Source organism: Pinus tabuliformis, chromosome Q, assembly GCF_031772625.1.
Source record: "Pinus tabuliformis cultivar Carrire ecotype Pingquan chromosome Q, CPIR1, whole genome shotgun sequence".
Lineage (NCBI taxonomy): Eukaryota > Viridiplantae > Streptophyta > Pinopsida > Pinales > Pinaceae > Pinus > Pinus tabuliformis.
Window position 1 is genome coordinate 1,146,620,551 of NC_142296.1, and position 20,844 is coordinate 1,146,641,394.

At 35.0% G+C, this 20,844-nt stretch overlaps 1 protein-coding gene across 1 annotated transcript; it reads left to right on the forward strand.

Moving 5' to 3' along the window:
* Positions 1-1,874: 1,874 nt before the first annotated feature.
* Positions 1,875-6,072, forward strand: LOC149223640 (nuclear poly(A) polymerase 1-like). The gene is made up of 10 exons (XM_089387959.1): positions 1,875-2,021; positions 2,502-2,570; positions 2,688-2,753; positions 3,170-3,325; positions 3,412-3,525; positions 3,990-4,086; positions 4,566-4,699; positions 4,809-4,934; positions 5,061-5,225; positions 5,656-6,072. The coding sequence occupies exons 1-10, from the start codon at positions 1,875-1,877 to the stop codon at positions 6,070-6,072; spliced, it is 1,491 nt and encodes a 496-aa protein (XP_089244085.1).
* Positions 6,073-20,844: the final 14,772 nt, after the last annotated feature.

A 20,844-nucleotide genomic window follows, 5' to 3' on the forward strand; every position in this document is an offset into this window, starting at 1 on the left:
ATTTTGTGATATCCATTCATGATGACTATGAAGTTATGTTAAATATTGGGCCACTAGAAGGAGAAGTGGTTCCATTATTTTGGTATCGTTATTTTTATCATCAAGTTATGATAAATATTGGGCCAATGAAAGGAGAATGGATTCCATCCTTTTGGTATCATTATTGCTATGTAGTTGATATTATTTAGCATAAGATTTTGTAATAGTCATTCACGCAACAATGCCCATCACAACTCCATAAAGAGTGCCCCTTTTCTCTCATATTAAGTTTCTCAAATCAAATGTTTCATTCATGTGTGTGTGTGTGTGCGTGTGTGGTTGGCTTGACCCATGGTGGATTTGAACTTTGAATCTCATGGTTTACATAATACTTCATAGCATGTGAATATCAATTGAGGTGACTTTGTGTGTTTTGTGATCATTTATATTGATAATAGTTTTATTTTCTACATGTCCATACGAGGGAGTGTACCACAAGATTCGAACCCAATATCTTGGTTCGGTGAGACTTCATTGCACGGCCATTGCCACTTGAGCTACCTTGAGAGGACGCCTTTTCTACCATTTTAATCAAATTGATTAATTAAGAAAAAATCATTATATGAACAAGTACCATAAGAAATGTGTTACGGATTTTTGAGCATGTGGTATTGATAAACTATGACTTATTTATAACTTACAAATATTCATCGTAAAAAAAGTTGAATCTCCATGATAAGAATCTTACATATTTTTTAAATGTATCAAATCATATATTTAATTTTTTTATAGTTAATAATAATAATTTAAAATAAAATACAATTTAATTAATTTTTAATGATATTAAATATATTATAAAATATTTTGATATTTATGATACATTGATACCTATCTATATTTATCACACCTTTAATTTATAAATTTTTATAACTACATTAGTTTGTTCATATCAAATTGTTATATAAAACTATCCACAAATCAATTATATAAAATTTCATGTAAAATTTAGGTGATGGAACTAATAACTCAATTGGATTACTAGCTTTAAAGATGCTTATAATATGTGTACAATGTGTATAAATATTACAATATTTCAATGGTTTTTTTATGCTAGTTTAGCAATAATTTCACAAGGTTTTGCTTAGCCATGGAATGACAATTTTAAAGTGGTGAACTTATTTTTTTATTTTATTTTTGGTATTTTAAGAAAAATAAAGTAATTGATTTACTACGAGTATAGATTTATCTAGGGATTTAACATGAGAAATCTGATATTATTTAAATATTTTGTATAGTTATTTAATTTTTAAATTTTTAAAAATTCTATTTTGATGAATATGGTCAAAATTTCAACTTTGAGAACAAATAAACATTGTTACACATTATTCCAAACATGCCCAAAATAAACCTCTTGACTCAATAACCAAAACTTGAATTTCTTCTCGTGCATTATTTCATAACATTAACACACAAAAAAGCTAACTTAAATATCTATTTGCTATTCTTAAAAAAAAATACTGCCTCAAGTTTTAACGATGTGGTAATTATTATTGGATTTTATTTTCATGGCTTTTAAGGCCAAAAAGCAATTAGACTACGGCATTATTTACTTTACTGAAAAAACGAAATTAATGCACAATAACTACTTAAACCAGCAATTAGACTACGGCATTATTTACTTTACTGAAAAAACGAAATTAATGCACAATAACTACTTAAACCATATTTTAGAGGGAAAGGACATCCATTCGGCCAAATGTTCGCGACTTTTGGTTGAATCGGTCTGGGAGTTTAAAATAGTTTAGGCGGATTTTGTAGAATATTCAACATATGGACCCAACGTCCAACTTCGTAATTTGTCAGATACATCCATTGTTTTATTTTTTAGGGTTACCATGGCCTCCCCTAATGAACAGGCACCCGCTGATGTTTCTAATACAAGTTTGAGTCAAGAACTGCAACAGTATCTGATTGATGCTAATGTTTATGAGAGCAGTTCCATGAACAAACAGAGGGAAGAGGCTCTCAGAGATCTTCGTAGCGTGAGTATAACCAATAAATTACAGCAGAGGAATTCGTAAAAACGAAAGTCTGTCGAATCTTTCTCTGTCATAGAAAATAGAATTTGTATTGAAGTTTTAAAACATATTCAATATTAATAGTTAAATTGAGGCTTCTCTAATTACATATAGACGGACATTTGTCGACGCGTTTCAAACCAACTAGTGTGGTTCATCGTAAAGACATCTATTAAACTTGTCTTGACAATAAACCACACTAGTAGTTCATCAACAAATGTCTGTCTACATAAGATTTACGTGATTTATGCCAAAATTATTCTTTCAAATATTCAATACCAACTAGTGTGGTTCATCGTAAAGACATCTATTAAACTTGTCTTGACAATGAATCACACTAGTAGTTCATCAACAAATGTCTGTCTACATGTGATTTACGTGATTTATGCCAAAATTATTCTTTCAAATATTCAATATTAAGTAGGCTTATTTGTTTTTTATCAGATTTTGGAACAATCTTTCGACTGGTCATTTAATGTTGTGATGTTTATCTTCGGATCTTACAGTCTGAAAGTATGTATAAAATTTCTGCAATCTTTCAATCACATTTATCTTCATTCATTAGAATATTGTAGCTGCACCACCCTGGAGAACTCCTGTACTAATTGAAATCTTGGAACTTGGATGAAGGTGCATGGCCCTGGTTCAGACATTGATGTGTTGTGTGTTACTCCAAATCATTATTCACGTTTTGAGGTTAGAACATGAACATGATTTTTAATTTTTTTTGTGTTATATTTTTTTTTCAATTAATTGTGTTTAGGTTTATATAGACTATTTAAAATCAGATTATCAAATTAATAAAAACCAAACTTCCTCACTTAATAATTAGATTATCGCAAAAAAACTTTCTAACTTATTTAGTAAAAACCAAACCTCCTCACCTAATAATCAGATTATCGCCAAAAAAAAAACATAATTTTGTAATCTATTTAATAAAAATCAAACCTCCTCACCTAATAATAATCATACTACCGCAAAAAAAAATGATTTTTTAATCTATTTACTCTTTCTGACACGTTGTTAGGCCATACATTTTTTTTTTGTACTAGTCTTTTTCCTTTCCATTTTGTTGACACTGAATAAAGATTGTTTGTTTAAATTATCCAAAGATTTTTAACAGACTCGAAGGGACATTACCACGGCAGACTCAAGTCACAGAACTGTTATCGATTCCCGGAGCAAGAGTGCCTGTAATCAAATTTAAATTCAGTGGAGTATCAATCGATTTGGTCTTCGCTATAACGTCCCTGCCAGAGACACCAAATGTAATTAATTATCAATTTCCTGGCCATGAATGTCATTTGTCTGTTTAATAATTTCTGTCACTGATGTCGATTATTTTCATGTGAAGAGTTTAAACCCTATGAATATGACGTTAGAGGGAATGGATCCCAAGAGTATTAGCAGTTTGAACGGATATAAAAATATAGAACAGATTAAAGCAGTGGTTAATGAAAATATGGAGGTAATGAATAAAATATTTTTCTATTCATAATCATGGTGGCTGGTCATTATTCATAATCATGGTGGTTGGTCATTTTTAAGTTGATTGTAGATTTCTCAAATATTTTGAGATACCATAGACATGATCAGGATTGCGGCCAATTTTTTGACCGTCTCTATATTTTTTGGATTCTAGAATATTTTAAAAATCTACAATCAACTTAAGCTTAGAGAAAGATTCTTCGGTGAAATCACATGGAATCTCATTTGTCCGACGCGTTTAGAATCAACTAGTGTGGTTCATCGTCAAGACAAGTTGGTTCGAAATGCGTTGACAAATGAGATTCCATGTGATAACTAGTGTGGTTCATCGTGAAGACAAGTTGGTTCGAAACGCGTCGACAAATGAGATTCCATGTAATTTTCGCGGAAAAATCTTTCTCTAGATTATCACATTAATTAATATATAAATTCATCTTGTTGCAGAGTTATCGCACGGCACTGCGGTGTCTGAAACTGTGGGCTAAAAGTCGAGGCATATATTCAAATGTAAGTAGTAGTTTTTGCGATCTTTATTTCGTTGGTAAGTTTTGGGAATATTTAATTGGAGCATTGAAAGTCAAAGTTCTAATTTTTAACCAGGGGTATTTTTATGTTTAGGAATGAGAGTTCAATTTTTTTATCTTTTTATTATCAAATTTCTGGATATTTTAGAGCCCGTAGTTTGTTGGTTTTGGGAAATTTCAGAAAATGAACAGGAGCAAAGTTCAGTAATTAATTTCTGCTTGGCTAGAAGCATTTTTATGTTTATTGCAGATTTCTCCAATATTTAGGAATGAGAGGGTCAATTAGTTAATTTTTTTAATCATCAAATTTCCAAATATTTTTCTAGCCTACAAAATTTTTGCTCGTACCAATTTTGAAATATTTCTGAAATCTACAATTAATTTAAATTCAAATACTATGAAGATCTCCCAAAAAAACAAAAAAATTATAATATTTTGATTCATGACTTGTGATAACCATCAGCTAAAAAAAAGAATAATTTATGAATTCATGCAGATTGTCGGATATTTTGGTGGAGTAAACTTGGCTTTGCTCCTCTGTCTAGTCGTCAACGAATGTGCGAGACCCCTCCAGAGCGAACAACGTCGGAGACCCCTCCCGAGCGAGTTGGTATCAAGATTCTTCAATTTGTATTCCAACTGGCACTGGCCAAGCCCCGTTAAACCATGTAGAATGGATATAGCCCATATAGCCCAAACAAATTATAATCTGACAGACTGGGACCCCATTAATTCGCAGAGCAAGCTCGATCTTATGCCCATCATAACACCTGTATTTCCTTCCATCAATTCTAGCTACAATGTATCTCCATCTACTTTAACAATTATAAAGCAAGAAATTCAGAGGGCCCAAATCATCTGCCAGGTATTATGAATAATAAGCACAGATAATTCATAGATCACCATTGACGACCTTGTAATTACACACAAATAACAAATTGTACTGCAGATAAATTAATAGAATGGTCTTAATTAATCCTTCAAATTACAGGATATCATGGCGAGGAAAAAGACCTGGAGCGATCTTTTCGAGTACTCCCCCTTCTTTTCGGCTTACAAGAATTATTTCCAAATAGATATAAGGGCTAACAACGCAGCCAATTTCAGGACATGGAAGGGATGGATTGAATCTAGACTCAGGATTTTTATTCAGCAGGTTTGGCAAATCATATTTACATCGCAGTAGTTTTTATGGCGCAAATTATGGTAAATCATATTACATAGTAGTAGTTTTGAAGTGTAATTTTTTGGAATTTTTTTAATAGATTGCTGTTTGTATTTGGTAGAAAAAATATGATTAAAGCTTGATTTATGTTGTTTAAACTGATTTTTTGATGGCATATAGATTCAATACTCTAGCAATTTTTTGGGGCTCTTAGATTGTGAGAAGCTCACCCATCAAACTTGTGATTTTAACCAATCCTTGATTTTAAAGAATCCGCTATATTATAGATAAATTAGATTGAAAAATAAAATAAAAAACTTTCCCAAAAATTCCCATACCATTAATTAATTATAACAAAAATATATATACTAGATTATTTACTGGAAAGGGTTTTTCCATTTTTTCAAACAAATTTATGCAGATTGAAAACAATACAAAATTGGGGCTGCATGCTCATCTTCACCCTCGAGATTTTATGGATCCATCAAATTCCGAAGACGTTGGCTATAAATGTTACTTCTACGTTGGGCTGCGACGGAACGAAAGGATTGCGATGCAGGAAGGTCAGGAGTTCGATCTCACTCAAGTGGCGTTCGAATTCAGGCATGCGGAGTCATTGAGGTTCACCAAGTGGGACCGAAAGGATATGCATATATACATTACGTATATCAATGCACGCGCTATTCCTGATTTTGTGCTGAGGAGTGACAAAGGTAAAAGGAAACGAAATTCTCAACCTCGCCCTGCTGACAACGACGCGGGGAATGAGTCTGAAAAGCGAGCTGCAGTCTCTCCGACCGCGGGTGATAAACCAATCTCCTCCCCTGTAAAATCATAGTTGGAAATAATCCTTTCCACGTCAGATTGGTTTTTTCAATCCAGTTCAATCTGAAAAATTCATATTATATTCCATTAAACTGGTTAATATTAAATATGTGGAAAAGATTAATATGTTATGGTATTTGTTTATCAAGTAAATTTTCTAAAAAAGTGATAACCAAAGATGTATTATGAAGTAAATGTTTTGATGTTTATTTTGAATTGATGTCTATTTACATTTACCAACCATTTAATTTATATGCTTGTGCAAGTTCAGAGAATCAAATTTCTTGATATGAAAACCTTTTTTCAAAATAAAATTAACTCTATTGACATTCTATCGATGATTATGCAATCTTCAATGAAAATGAGCTCTTTAAAAAGTTCGTAATTTTTTCATGAGTTGGGTTTACAATAATTTATAAAATATGATTAAAAAAATTAGAAGAAAAAAACAAATTTAGTTTTCCAAATAAATATTATATTATTTTTATATTAATATAAAGTAAATAAAATTTTAATTCTCCATTATTTCCTTTTTTAATATGAATTGTTTTATTTTTTTTATAAAGTAAATAAAATTTTAATTCTCCATTATTTCCTTTTTTTAATATGAATTGTTTTATTTTTTTAGTTTTGTTTATTTATAAACTTCATCCTAAAGTATTTAAAAATATGAGTTTATATTTATAAATATATTTGAAAATATGAAAATAAGGTAATTTACATGAATTTAATAGGAGTGTAGATTTATTTTAATCTCAGATCTAACATTCTATATATTTGATCACTTTAGATATTTAATGTTTAATAAATATATGTGGTTAGTATGGATCTATATTATACCATGTGAAATTTTTCATTTTTTAAATTGCATTTTTGAATTTATAAATGAATTTAAAGTTTTTAAAATCTTCTTGGGCACTTGGATGGTGTAATCTACAAAACTTAAACTTGCAATTAAATACATGTTAATATGTTTGTTTATGAGTTTATATTGTATTACATTGGAAATTTATGTGAAAAAAAAGTACATCCTTTAGGCATCATCATCATATATGTCATAGGGTATGTGGTCTCAATTCGCCCAATAGGAAACTATAATTTTGACTACCCACCTATAGAATAATTGGTCCAAAACTCAAGGAGTGTTATCATTACAAGCATAACAAGACTATAACAAGACTATCTATAAGTGCATTGTAAAAGGAAAAACTGAACATTAACATGAAAACTCAAGTATCTGAAGGAGTGACCAAAGCAATGTCTCTAGCACTTGCTCTTAGCGGAGCATGAGAATATAGTTTACATTGAAAATGAAGCTTGATGTCTGCAACACTCTCTTCAATCATATCTAGGTGATAATTCTAATTGTGTTGGTGTCTCTTAACATCCTTCAACCTAGCAAAGGTGTTGTGCCTCTTAGCTTGCTTATCCGTCAATATTATGCCTAGTAGAGTCTTCATCTTCTAATACAAGGTTAATGCTCCAAAATAGTGTTTCCTTTTTCCCCAGGTGTTCCCCAAGTTAGGAATCCAAGTGGCTACATCTTCTAAGATTGCATAATCTGAGAAGACATGTCTTTCTTAAACAACCTAGGATTCTAAATTATGAATCTCATTCTAGGTATTAAGGGGAATAGATGCATGATAGCTCTCAAAAGCTTCCTCGACTTGTTGTCACATCTCTACTACACCCTTAGTGGTCGTGAACCCTTCCCCCGCGTCTATTGCACATCCTTTGTTTCTCTACCGTTCATTGCTAACAAAGAGCATTTTCTTTAACACTCACGGGACTTAACCCAATCTCGAGGGAATGTAATTACCAACCTTGGTAAATATTACAATGCTAATGATAGAATCCCCCACAGACAACTAACATGAGCTGTAGAGAGAGTAAACCCATGTTAAATGGAAATTACACCTACTAACAAACAACCCATGGATAAGTTTGGCTACCGGCAATAGCTCAGGATGACATCAAAGGTGAGAACACATAGACATTGACCTCTATAGATCAACAAGCCACAAATATCAGAAAAAAGGTGAAACTCAAGAGAGTTCTAGACTCTGCTCACTAGAAGGATGTTGGAAGCATCACCATAAAGTGTACAAGCACATGCATTTGGCTCAAGCATGAATTCATAGTTGATACCCCACAAACTAATCAAAATATCACAAGAATCCCCCTATATCTTTTGGTAGATAAACATTATCCCAAAAACATACCATATAAAATTCAGGGTCTTATTTTGAAGCTTAATAAAAACCCAGTACCCTTCCACTGCAAGTCCAAAGAGGCTCCTTTCTCTAGGAAGGGATCTCAACTCCCATAATCATGAGCTCAACCAAAACTAGAGGTCGTTCAGAACCGCCTCTATCAACTCTAGCAGCTTCCCCTAGTTAGTATGCCATGCCAAGCATAGACCAATAACTCCAACGCCTTTTATAATGAATACCATTAAAAATTTCTCCCTGTACCACGTCCCAAAAACATCTCTATAAAATTTCATTTTGTTGATGTCTCTACAAGATTTCTCTAAATTCTCTCATAGTGCAAGGAAATAACCCATTGGTGCATAAGTAACTAAACTAGACCTCACCACCTCTCGATTTCTTCACGTTAACACAAGTCATAATTAAGGAAAGGAATTTAATCAACATACTTCTGCATGCAATGAAGCAGCCACACCAACTGCTATAGTAATGCTCCTAGTATTTCTAGGTTGGTTAGTATGGCCCCTAGTCTCCTCCTCCTCTCTATACTCACCCCCATTAAGGGCAAATGCATGTTAATATGATTTAGCCTTGCACATTGAAATTTTTTTATTTATGACCTACTTTGAATTTTTTTATTATTACTAATATTTTAAATGAAATATATTCATTTTAAATTAAATGTTTGAATAAATTACAAATCTTCCTTTTATTATTCTTTTCAGAAGTGAACTTTTTTACTTTCAATTACTTATTCTCTTTATTGATCATAATTCAAATTCCATAAGAACAAGTGTCATATAAAGTGGGTTATATATTTGTGGGCATGTGATATTGATAAGTCATGGTATTGGCTCATGGTATTATAACAAAGCATGTTTATAAATTAAGAATCTCCAAGATAAAGTAAGATAAATCTCCATGGTTAAATCTTGTTCCATTATATATACCCACTTAACTTTTATATTAATTATTTTTATAATTGATAATTATTATTATTGTAACCCCGAGGGTTAGCTCAGTTGGTCAAAATCAGTGCCTCGCCATCGGAAGGTCACAAGGTCCATTCTCCCCAAAGCCCTTGGGGTTAGGCCTAGCTAGTGGGCCGCGGGGCTAGATTCCCTTCAGGGTCGATGGGTCGATAAACCCAGATTTTTCCATGGATGTAGCGCCACCCGTTGACCAAGGTGTGCGTGAACCACAGGCAAAAAAAAAGATATAACCAAAGATGTATCATGAAGTGAGTGCTTAGATGCTTATTATGAATTGATGTCTATCTTCATTTACTAACCATTTAATTTATATGGTTGTGCAAGTCCATATAATCAAATTTCTTGATATAAAAACCTCTTTTCAAAACAAACTCACCAAATGCTTGCACTTTAAGGAATATCTTGAGTATAAAAACATGATAAATGTAGAGTTAAGATTCATCTTAAGTCTAGGAGAGCAAAGCTCTTTTTAGAGTGTAACACTGAAAGAAAAAGAAAAAAAACAAAACAAAACTACAAAAGATTAAATCCCTTATACCACATTAGAATCAAAAAAAATTACATTAACTTAATTTAGTTTAACTTTTCAACTTTTAAACAAATTTTAAATATAAAATATAAAAGAAAAATAAAATAAAATAAAAAAATTATTATTATTATTAAATAAATTAATTATCATATAAATATATTAATATATGACTATGACCAACTATCGAAAAACAAACCACGGTGTTCTTTGTTGTGCCTAAAGACAACATCTTGTTAAATATTACTTCTAATTTTAGAAGATGAGTGAAACATGAGCTCTTTAAAAAGTTTGTAAATTTTTCATTAGTTGGGTCTACAATAATTTATACAATATTAAGGGAAAAAAATCAAATTTAATTATCTAAATAAATATTATATTATTTTTATATTAATATAAAGCGAATAAAATTACAATTTTTTGGTTTTTTAATGTGAATTATTTTGTTTTTTTAGTATTTTTTTTTTTTTTTTAACTTTATTATAAAATATTTAAATATATCTAATTTTATGTTGATAAATGTATATGAAAATAAGGTATTTTACATAAATTTAACATTAATATAGATTCATTTTAATCAAGAATTAAGCTTCAAGGATTCATTTTAATCAAGAATAAGCTTCAAGGCATAATTAATTTGGTTGAACTTTTATTATTAAGTATTTTGCTTTATCAGGAGGTCACAAGGTCAAATCTCCTTGACACCCTTTAGGTTAGGCCTTGCTAGTTTGGTCGGCGAGTAGATCCCTTTGGGTTGATCTACCTGGATTTTCCGTTGGATGTAACGATCACTTAGTATCGTGAACCACATTTAAAAAAAATCTTAATCTCGGATCTAGCACTCAAACATGTAACGACCACTGAGTATTGTGAACCACATTTAAAAAAAAATCTTAATCTTGGATCTACCACTCTATATATTTGATCTAGGTGCTTAGTGTTTCATAGATTTGTGTGGTTAGTATCAATCTATACTATACCATGTGAAAATTTTCATCTTTTAAATTGAATTTTTGAATATGTAAATGAATTTAATGTCTAATACCACAGTGTCGTGAACCACATTTAAAAAAAAAAAAAAATCTTAATCTCGATTCTAGCACTCTGTATATTTGATCGAGGTGCTTAGTGTTCATAGATGTGTGTGGTTAGTATGAATCTATACTATACCATGTGAAAATTTTCATCTTTTAAATTGCATTTTTGAATATGTAAATGAATTTAATATCTAAGACCACTTAGTGTCGTGAACCACATTTAAAAAAGAAAAATCTTAATCACAGATCTAGCATTCTATATATTTGATCTAGGTGCTCAATGTTTCATAGATTTGTGTGGTTAGTATGAATCTATACTATACCATGTGAAAATTTTCATCTTTTAAACTGCATTTTTGAATATATAAATGAATTTAATGTCTTTAAAATCTTTGCTCGATTTTAGGCAAAGTTGACAAGAAAATATATTTAAAAAGAAGCTAAAATGTAAAATAGTGAGATTATTTGAAATGTTTTAATCATAAGAATTATTTATTTCAAATGTTTTTATGTTATTAATATATTTTTTAAATACACATTAATATTTGTGTTCGTAAGTTTATATTGTCTTACCTTGGAAAATCATGTGAAAACAAGTACATCCTTCAGACATCATCATCATATATGTGACAAGGTAGGTGGTCTCAATCTGCCCAGCAGGAGCCTAGATAATTTTGACTACTTACCTATAGAATAATTGGTCCAAAACTCAAGGATTATCAACATTACAAGCATAACAAGACTATCTATAAGTGCATTGTAAAAGCAAAAATTGAACATGAACATACAAACTCAAGCATCTAAAGGAGTGACCCGGGAAATGTCTCTAGCACTTATCCTTAGTGGACCATGAGAATCTAGTTTACATTGAAAATGAAGCTCGATGTGTGCAATCCTCTCCTCACTCATATCTAGGTGATAATTCTGATTGTGTTGGTATCTCTTAACATCCTCCAACCTAGAAAAGTCGTTGTACCTCTCTGCTTGCTTATCCATCAATATTCTTCCTAGCAAATTATTCATCTTCCAATACAAGGTTAATGCTCCAAAATAGTGTTTCCTTCATACCTAGGTGTTCCCCAAGTTAGGAATCCAAGTGGCTACATTTTCTAAAATCACATAATCTGAGAAGACATTTCTTTCTTAAACAACCAAGGATTTTAAATTATGAATATTATTTTTGGTATTAGGGGCAATCACTACATGATATCTCTCAACATCATCCTCGACCTATTGCTTATCTCTACTGCACCCCTAGGGGTTGGAACCCCCTCCCCCACATATATTGCACATCCTTTGTTTCTCTCTCTTCCACTAATAACAATGAGTGTACGTTTATATTGCACATCCTTTGTTTCTCTCTCTTCCACTAATAACAATGAGTGTACGTTTTAACACCCACGAGGATTAACCCCAAACTCGAGGGAACACAGCTACCAACCCTAGTAAATATTACAACGCTAATGATAGACTCCCCCATAAATGACTGACACAGGATGTAGAGAGAGTAAACCCACATTGAATGGAAACTGCACCTACCAATAGACAACTCACAGATGAGGTCGGCTACCAACAACAGCTTAGGGATGACATCAAAGGTGAGAACACATATACATTGACCTCCATTTATCAACAAGCCCCAAATATAAAAAAAAAGGTGAAACTCAAGAGAGTTCCAGTCTTTGCTCACCAGACGGATGCTGGAAGTATCACCATAAAGTGCACAAGTGCATGCAATTGGTTCAATCATGAATTCATATTTGATACCCCACAAACTAATCAAAACATCACTAGAATCCCATTGTATCTTCTGGTAGATAAAAATTATCCCAAAAACATACCATATAAAATCAAGGGACTTATTATGAAGCTTAAGAAAAACCCAGTAAAAATGAAATGTTACCCTTTCAATGCAGTCCAGAGAGACTCCTTTCTCTAGGAAGGGATCTCAAGTCCAAAAATCTTGAGCTTAATCAAAACAAGACGTTCACAATTACCTCTATCTATGTTTTCCTCTATCAACTCTAGCAGCTTCCCCTAGTTAGTATGTCATGCCAAGCACAGGCGAATAACTCCAACTCCTCGTACAATGAATACCATCAAAAATTTATCCCTATACCGAGTCCCAAAAAAAACTTTTGACATTTCTACAATATTTCTCTCTAAATTCTCTCATAGTGCAACGAAACAACCCATTGGTGCATCAAGTAACTAAACCAGACCTTGCCATGTCCCTATTTCTTCATGTTAACACAAGTTATAATTAAGGAAGGGAATTTAACTAGGATACTTATGCATGCAAGGGGGCGGCCACACCAACCCCTATATTAATGCTCCTTGTAATTCTAGGGTGGCAGGTATGACCTTTCTCCTCATATTCACCCACATAAGGAATAAATACATGTTAATATGATTTAACCTTGAACATTGAAATTTTTTTATTTATGACTTACATTGAATTTTTTTATTAGTACTAATATTTTAAATGCAACATATACATTTTAAATTAAAATTTTGAATAAATTACAAATCTTCCTTTTATTATTCTTTTCAAGAAGTAATTGAACTTTTTTACTTTCCATTACTTATTCTCTTTGTTGGTCATAATTTATTTAAGTTATGTATTGAAATAGAAAAAAGTATAAGAATTATACATTTTGAAGACTCATAAGAGAAAATATAAGACTTTTTTTTAATTATTTTATTTCTCTAAATTTGTTATTAAATTATGTTACTCATATGAATATTGAAATATTTTATTCATGGCTAAGAGTGAGAGTGAACAATTTTCATACTGGGTTGTTATATCAACCGAACGCAGTGAGATAATTAAAACTAGCCAAAGATATAAATTCATTATTATCTTTTATCGTATTTTTATTTACAAAATATCTTATTTTTATCACGGAAAGAATCATTCTCATATTGGGTTGTAGAATGCGCTTCTCACCCAACAAGATATATTATATTGTTATAGATTCATCTTAACCACAAATTTTCATTTGATAAATTTGTGGTTAAAATGAATGTGTAAATTTAAATGTTTTAAAATGTTTAACCATAAAGATTTATATTTTTAATTGCTTTATCTAATATATACATATATGCATAGTTTACATTAGAATATTTTACTTAAATGAGCATTGAAATATTTTATTTATGGACCATATTGTTCATATTTAAAAAAAAATTATGTTACTAATATATTTTTTTAATACACATCAAATTCTCAAATTGGATGTTTTTGTGATTCATGATATAAAGCTAAGATCTTTTGGAGAATTTTTTTAAATTTTTAACCATAAAGATTTATATTTTTAATTGCTTTATCTAATATATACATATATGCATAGTTGACCTTAGAATATTTTACTTAGATGAGCATTAAAATATTTTATTTATGGACCATATTGTTCATATTTAAATGTTTTTATGTTACTAGTATATTTTTTTAATACACATCAATATTCTCAGATTGGATGCTTTTATGATTCATGATATAAAGCTAAGATCTTCCGGAGAAATCACATAGAAAACATAGAGTCGACGTGTTTCGAACCTTAATCTAGGTTCATCATCAGGACCATGATTAGGAGCAAGATTAAAAGATCACTAATATATATCTCAGAGATGCAATATTACTTAACTTTGCATGGTGAAATGTTTTATTTATCACCCACATTGAATATTGTTATTACTAATAATATTTTGTGAATCTCACATATCAATTTTATATCAAGGATTGAATGAATTATACATTTTCCTCTTATTAGGAAGTAAATTAATTATTTTACTTTTACTTACATCTTACTTTCGGACATTGAAATATTTTACTATGGTAAACCTATAAATATATATGAATTTTGTATTGAAATATATTGGTTAGCATGGATATTCAAATTTTATCCATCTAAAGTTGATAGAAATATTGTATATATGGCTCCAAGAGTGAAAGTGAAATATTCCTTCTCCGATCAGGGTGATCAGAGGGGTTGTATAAGTTTTGGGAGAGGCACCTGCCACCTCACCATCTCTCGATGTTATTAATGGAAGGGGGTGGCATCCCTCACGCACCCCCCCCAAACAAAAAAGATGTTTGCATGCAGATTGTCCATTCATACAAGTATGTCAACTGGTGCATTGTGTAGAAATTTTGAATAATTTAACACATATTCAATGGAGATTATCCTGATCATGTACTAATGCGGAAAACATACACAATACATAAGCTCCTCTACGTTGATCAAGAATATAGCAGCATCAATAACAATAAAACATCAAGAGCATTCACACATTAACACAGTATGTATCACGGGGAAAGCATCTCGCTAAAAACCCCACACTATCTGTATATTAATGATTGAGTCATGTAACATTACACAGCATAATACTTCTCACAAGTATCTCCACCTCTGTTACACACAATACAGCTCAGATCTGATCTCCAAATCTCTTCCACTGCTTGCCTGCCTCCACTGCTCAATACCTGCTCAAGAACTGATGAGAATTGCTTCCCAAACTCGATTTTCACCTGCAAAATAGTCACTCACTCTTTGTGGACGTGAGCAAAGGCTAAAATGCGGGCCAAATACGTGAGCAAACTCATTGGCATACTCAATCCTTTGATTGTGCAAGATCTGGTGCACAACTATAGTCACAACTGATAGCAATCTGATTCTCTACCACCTGTCCCTGTTGAACTGAACATGCACTGACATGCAACTGAGTTAACTGATGTATTCTTTAGTTGTATTATGAGTTAATAATTAGTTTAACAACTCATCATTAGTCTATCTGCAGTTAGACTAACTACAACCAGTTTAACTAAGTTAAACTGAACACAACTCCATCAACTGTACCTCCAGTCCACTAAACTCAACTCACTTGAGTTCTAACTGAAGTCATGCATGCAACAACTCAACTGACTCATAAGAAAAACGAATTTCCTTCTGACAGCTGCATGTGCCACTTCCGTAGCTCAAACTGAAGTGCTCCAAGAGAATAAGATTAAGTTTATAGTCCAAATATTATTGTGAGATAATAATATTTGACTTTTCTATTTTTGACAGCCAGTCTAAAAATAGACTTGATCACTCACACTGTGATCACTCACACTTTCATCAAAAATAGAAGTCCATCTATTTTCCCAACTTGATCAATCATCCATAAACATAGACATGATCCATATGTCTAAAAATAGACATAGTCTAAAAATAGACTTGCGCCAAAAATAGCCTGCGGGCCCACTTAGTGAAGGCGACTCTTTTCACTAAGCTCCATCATCTTGTTGCAATCTCAACACTCCCTCTCGACAAGATATGGATTATCAGCAACCCCTATCCTGCCTCGGTGGTACTCGAATTTGCTCCTGGTGAGAGCCTTCGTCAGAATATCAGCATCCTGATCCTCCGTTGGAATGTACGAAAGTAACATGATCCTCCGCTGCACACAATCTCTGATATGATGGTACCTGATGTCAATATGTTTAGATCTATCATGAAATACAGGATTAGCCGAGAGTTTAATGCAACTCTGGTTATCACAGTAAATCACAGTAGGATCCAAATGAGAACCGAACAAACCAACCAGGATCTTCCTCATCCATATAGCCTCGCATGCAGCCAAACTTGCTGCCATATACTCGGCCTCCGCTGAACTGAGTGCCACGGATCTCTGCTTCCTGCTGTACCAAGAAACTGCTGTCGATCCGATACTGAAGACCCCTCCTGATGTGCTCTTTCTGTCTGTTGGGCTCCCTGCCCAATCTGCATCCGTGAAGCCACATAGCTTCACCTCATCCTCCTGTCTGTACCACAAACCATATCCCGATGTGCCTCTCAAGTAGCGCAATACATGCTTGCCCGCCTTCCAGAAGAGCTTGGTAGGCTTAACCATAGCTTGTGAAAGCTGGTTAACTGCATAGCATATATCAGGTCGTGTATTGACCAAATACATCAGCGACCCCACCAACTGTCGATAAACAGTGGCATCCACTTCTTCTCCCGAAGTGGCATCCTCCTTCCTCCAACCTCCAGGAAGAGGAGTATCAACAGGCTTGCAGCCATGCATGTTGAACTTCTCCAGTATCTCCCGAGCATACTTGCCCTGAGAAACAAACAGTCCACCACTGCGCTGCCATATTTCCAATCCTAGGAAATAGTGAAGGAGGCCCAAATCCTTCATCTCAAACTCTGTAGCAAGATCCTTCTTGCATGACAGTATCAACAGCTCATCACCCGTTAGAATCAAATCATCAACATACAGTACAATGATAAGCAACTTACCCTCCACCACAATCTGGTATAGGTTCGGATCCGCCTCGCTCTTGGAGAATCCAAGTCCTGTGAAATAGCTGTCTATCCGTGTGTACCAAGCACGTGGTGCTTGCTTCAACCCATACAGCGCTCTCTTGAGCCTGCACACATGCGACTCGCTGCTGAAGACTTCAAAGCCTTCGGGTTGCTCAATGTACACCTCCTCCTCAATGACTCCGTTGAGGAACGCAGTCTTCACATCCATCTGATGAATGTGCCATCCCATCTGCGCTGAGAGAGCAAGAATCGTCCGTATGGAAGAATACCTTGCGACAGGTGCAAAGGTCTCCTCATAATCGATCCCCTTAATCTGTGAAAAGCCTCGGGCAACAAATCTTGCCTTGTACTTCTCCACACTCCCGTCAGCTGCCTGCTTAACTTTGTAGATCCATCTCGAACCTACCACTGATTTCCCTTCCGGTCTAGGAACAATCTCCCATGCACTGTTTCTGACAATAGAATCATACTCTTCCACCATGGCGTCTACCCATGCGGGATCCTCCACAGCTTCCTCGAAAGAGGATGGCTCAGTCACAACACACTTGCTCATAAGAGCCATGTATCCAGTGTACCGATCAGGTGACTGTCTCTGCCTGCGTTGGGCTGTAGGTGGTCCTACAACTTTCTCTGCATCTTGAGCCAGTCGCTCAGCTTCTGTCAAGCGCTTTCGCCCTCTGATGGTTGGCGCTGCATGAGTGGTCTCTTCCACTCCATGAACCTCGTCCTGTGGCTGATCCACGTCCTGAAGCTCATCCTTAGGAACTAATAGCTCCTCATCTGCATGCAAGTGTAGCTCCCTCTCAAGCGAACACTTCATGGCTTTCTCCTCCTGAAATTTTATATCCCGTCGCACAACAGTTTTACCACTGTCTGGCAAATACACACGATAGTTGTGGGGCGTATCAGTGTACCCCACAAATATCCCAACCTCTGCAGTCGGCTCCAACTTCTTTCTGGCATCCTTCGTCACATGCATGTAAACGTTAGCACCAAAAATCCTCAAATGAGAAAGATCAGGCTTCTTACCAGAATAAGCCTCCTCGGGTGTACTCATGCCAAGTATCCTATGAGGACAACGGTTCTGCACATAAACTGCTGTATTGCATGCTTCCGCCCACAAGTGAAGGGGTAGGCCCTGATCATGCAACATTTCCCGTGCAGCACCCACAATCGTTCTGTTCTTCCGCTCAGCTACCCCGTTCTGCTGTGGGTTATGGGGAGCTATGAGCTCTCTACGAATCCCTTCTGCCTTGCAGAAATCCTTGAACTCGTCCGAGATGTATTCACCACCATTATCGCTCCTAAGAGCCTTCACCTTCTTCCCCGACTCCTTCTCGACCAGTGCTTTGAATTCACAGAACTTTGAATATGTCTCGCTCTTCTTCTGCATGAAGAAGATCCAGCACTTACGAGAGAAATCATCAACAAAAATCACATAATACCTGTGTTTTGCTGTCGAAGCAACTGAGAAAGGTCCACACACGTCTGTGTGAATTCTCTCAAGGATCGTCGTGGCGCGACTATCCTTCTCGTGAAAGGTGGCTTTCACAAACTTCCCCAAAGTACACCCCTTGCATTGATCTGACTGCGCAAGTGTGCCTTTAGGAAGCCCTGTAGTGATCTGCTGCAGTATCTTCAAGGCTCCATGGTGAAGGTGACCCAATCTCCTGTGCCACAACTCGCCATCATCCCGGCTCACCAATCCTTCTGCCTTGCCTGCCATTGCTGCGCATCCATCTACATGCAACTGATAAAGGTTCCTCACTCGAACCCCTATCTTCCGGGTCTCACCAGTTGTCTTGCTGCGCAGGAAGGCCTTTCCCTCGCTGAAAACAACATCATACCCCTTGTCTTCTAACATCGCCACTGAGATGAGATTCTTCTTCAATCCTGGAACATGCATGACTTCCTTCAATACAAAGGGTTTACCAGACTCCCTCTCAAAGGAAATGGTACCGATACCGGTCGCACTGTATCTACCATCATCGCCCATCTCGATGTGCACTCCAAGATCTTTGTCCTCCAGATCAGAGAACAAATCTCTATCTCCCGTCATGTGAAAAGACGCACCACTGTCCAGAAACCACACTGATCCCATCACACTTGAAACCAAGCATGCGATCAATGAAAAATCAAGCTCAAACTGAGAAGCTAAAGCCTCTCCCCCTGCAGATCCAGCAGCTTGCTTGTTCTTCTTCTTCTGCAGACAATTTGTGGCATAGTGTCCATGCTGGTGACAGTGAAAACACTTCACCTTGGACATATCCTGCTTCTTGCCTTTCGCACCAGACTGAGAAGCTTTCTTGCTCTTCCCTTTCTTTGCTTTGGCAGCCAAAGCACAATTCTCTTCATCAGCTCCCTTTGACGAAGATCCGTCCCTGGTACTCCGCCTGATCTCCTCCTGCACAAGATCTGACCATAGTCTTTCCCATCCTGGCAACTTCTCCCGACCATTGACAGAGTCCTGATAGGAATGCCAACTCTTCGGAAGACCAAGGAGAGCCAAGCTCACCAAGTCCTCATCATCGACAGTAACCCCCACACTTCCCAGCTCATCTCGACACTGAGTGAACTTCGTGAGATACTTGGGAATACTGTCTCCCTTCTCGCATTTGATGTTTCTGAGTTTATCTTTGAGCGCCAGCTTCCTCTGATCGCTCTTGCTTTGGAATAATTCTGTTAATGATTTCCACATCAAATATGGAGTAGCCTTTCCATGGAGGCTGGACACAATGTGATCCTTCACGCCCTCCAACAGAATTCTTCGACATTTTGCGATCTTCTTTTGCCAAGCATCAGCTTGAGTAGCATCAGTAGGCTTTGGGATATCCGTATCTATGAATTCCTTCAGCCCGTTATCATCCAATACTGCCTCCATCCTGTCCTTCCATGCAATATAGTTTGAGCTGCCCTCAAGAGCATACTCCAATCGCAATCCGTTGAAAGACATTGCTGCGTTGTCACCAAGAAAACACTGCTGCAAATTCGAATTCCACCAGCAACCAACTCAACTGCTTCCGATCAACCCTCGCTTGATATCCTGTAAAAATCTCTTCTACAAATCAAGCTGCTCCGATACCATGTAGAAACTTTTTCTACAATTATCTAGCTCTGATACCATGTAGAAACTTTTTCTACAAATCATCTAGCTTTGATACCATGTAGAAACTTTTTCTACAAATCATCTAGCTCTGATACCATGTAGAAATTTTGAATAATTTAACACATATTCAATGGAGATTATCCTGATCATGTACTAATGCGGAAAACATACACAATACATAAGCTCCTCTACGTTGATCAAGAATATAGCAGCATCAATAACAATAAAACATCAAGAGCATTCACACATTAACACAGTATGTATCACGGGGAAAGCATCTCGCTAAAAACCCCACACTATCTGTATATTAATGATTGAGTCATGTAACATTACACAACATAATACTTCTCACAAGTATCTCCACCTCTGTTACACACAATACAGCTCAGATCTGATCTCCAAATCTCTTCCACTGCTTGCCTGCCTCCACTGCTCAATACCTGCTCAAGAACTGATGAGAATTGCTTCCCAAACTCGATTTTCACCTGCAAAATAGTCACTCACTCTTTGTGGACGTGAGCAAAGGCTAAAATGCGGGCCAAATACGTGAGCAAACTCATTGGCATACTCAATCCTTTGATTGTGCAAGATCTGGTGCACAAC

What these genes read in the sequence shown, in the direction of transcription:
- LOC149223640 (XM_089387959.1), top strand. Translation starts at nt 1,875, where the DNA reads ATGGCCTCCCCTAATGAACAGGCACCCGCTGATGTTTCTAATACAAGT. An exon ending in TCGGATCTTACAGTCTGAAA is followed by an intron (nt 2,571 to 2,687) that starts GTATGTATAAAA and finishes ACTTGGATGAAG; the next exon opens with GTGCATGGCCCTGGTTCAGA. An exon ending in TTGCGATCTTTATTTCGTTG is followed by an intron (nt 4,087 to 4,565) that starts GTAAGTTTTGGG and finishes GAATTCATGCAG; the next exon opens with ATTGTCGGATATTTTGGTGG.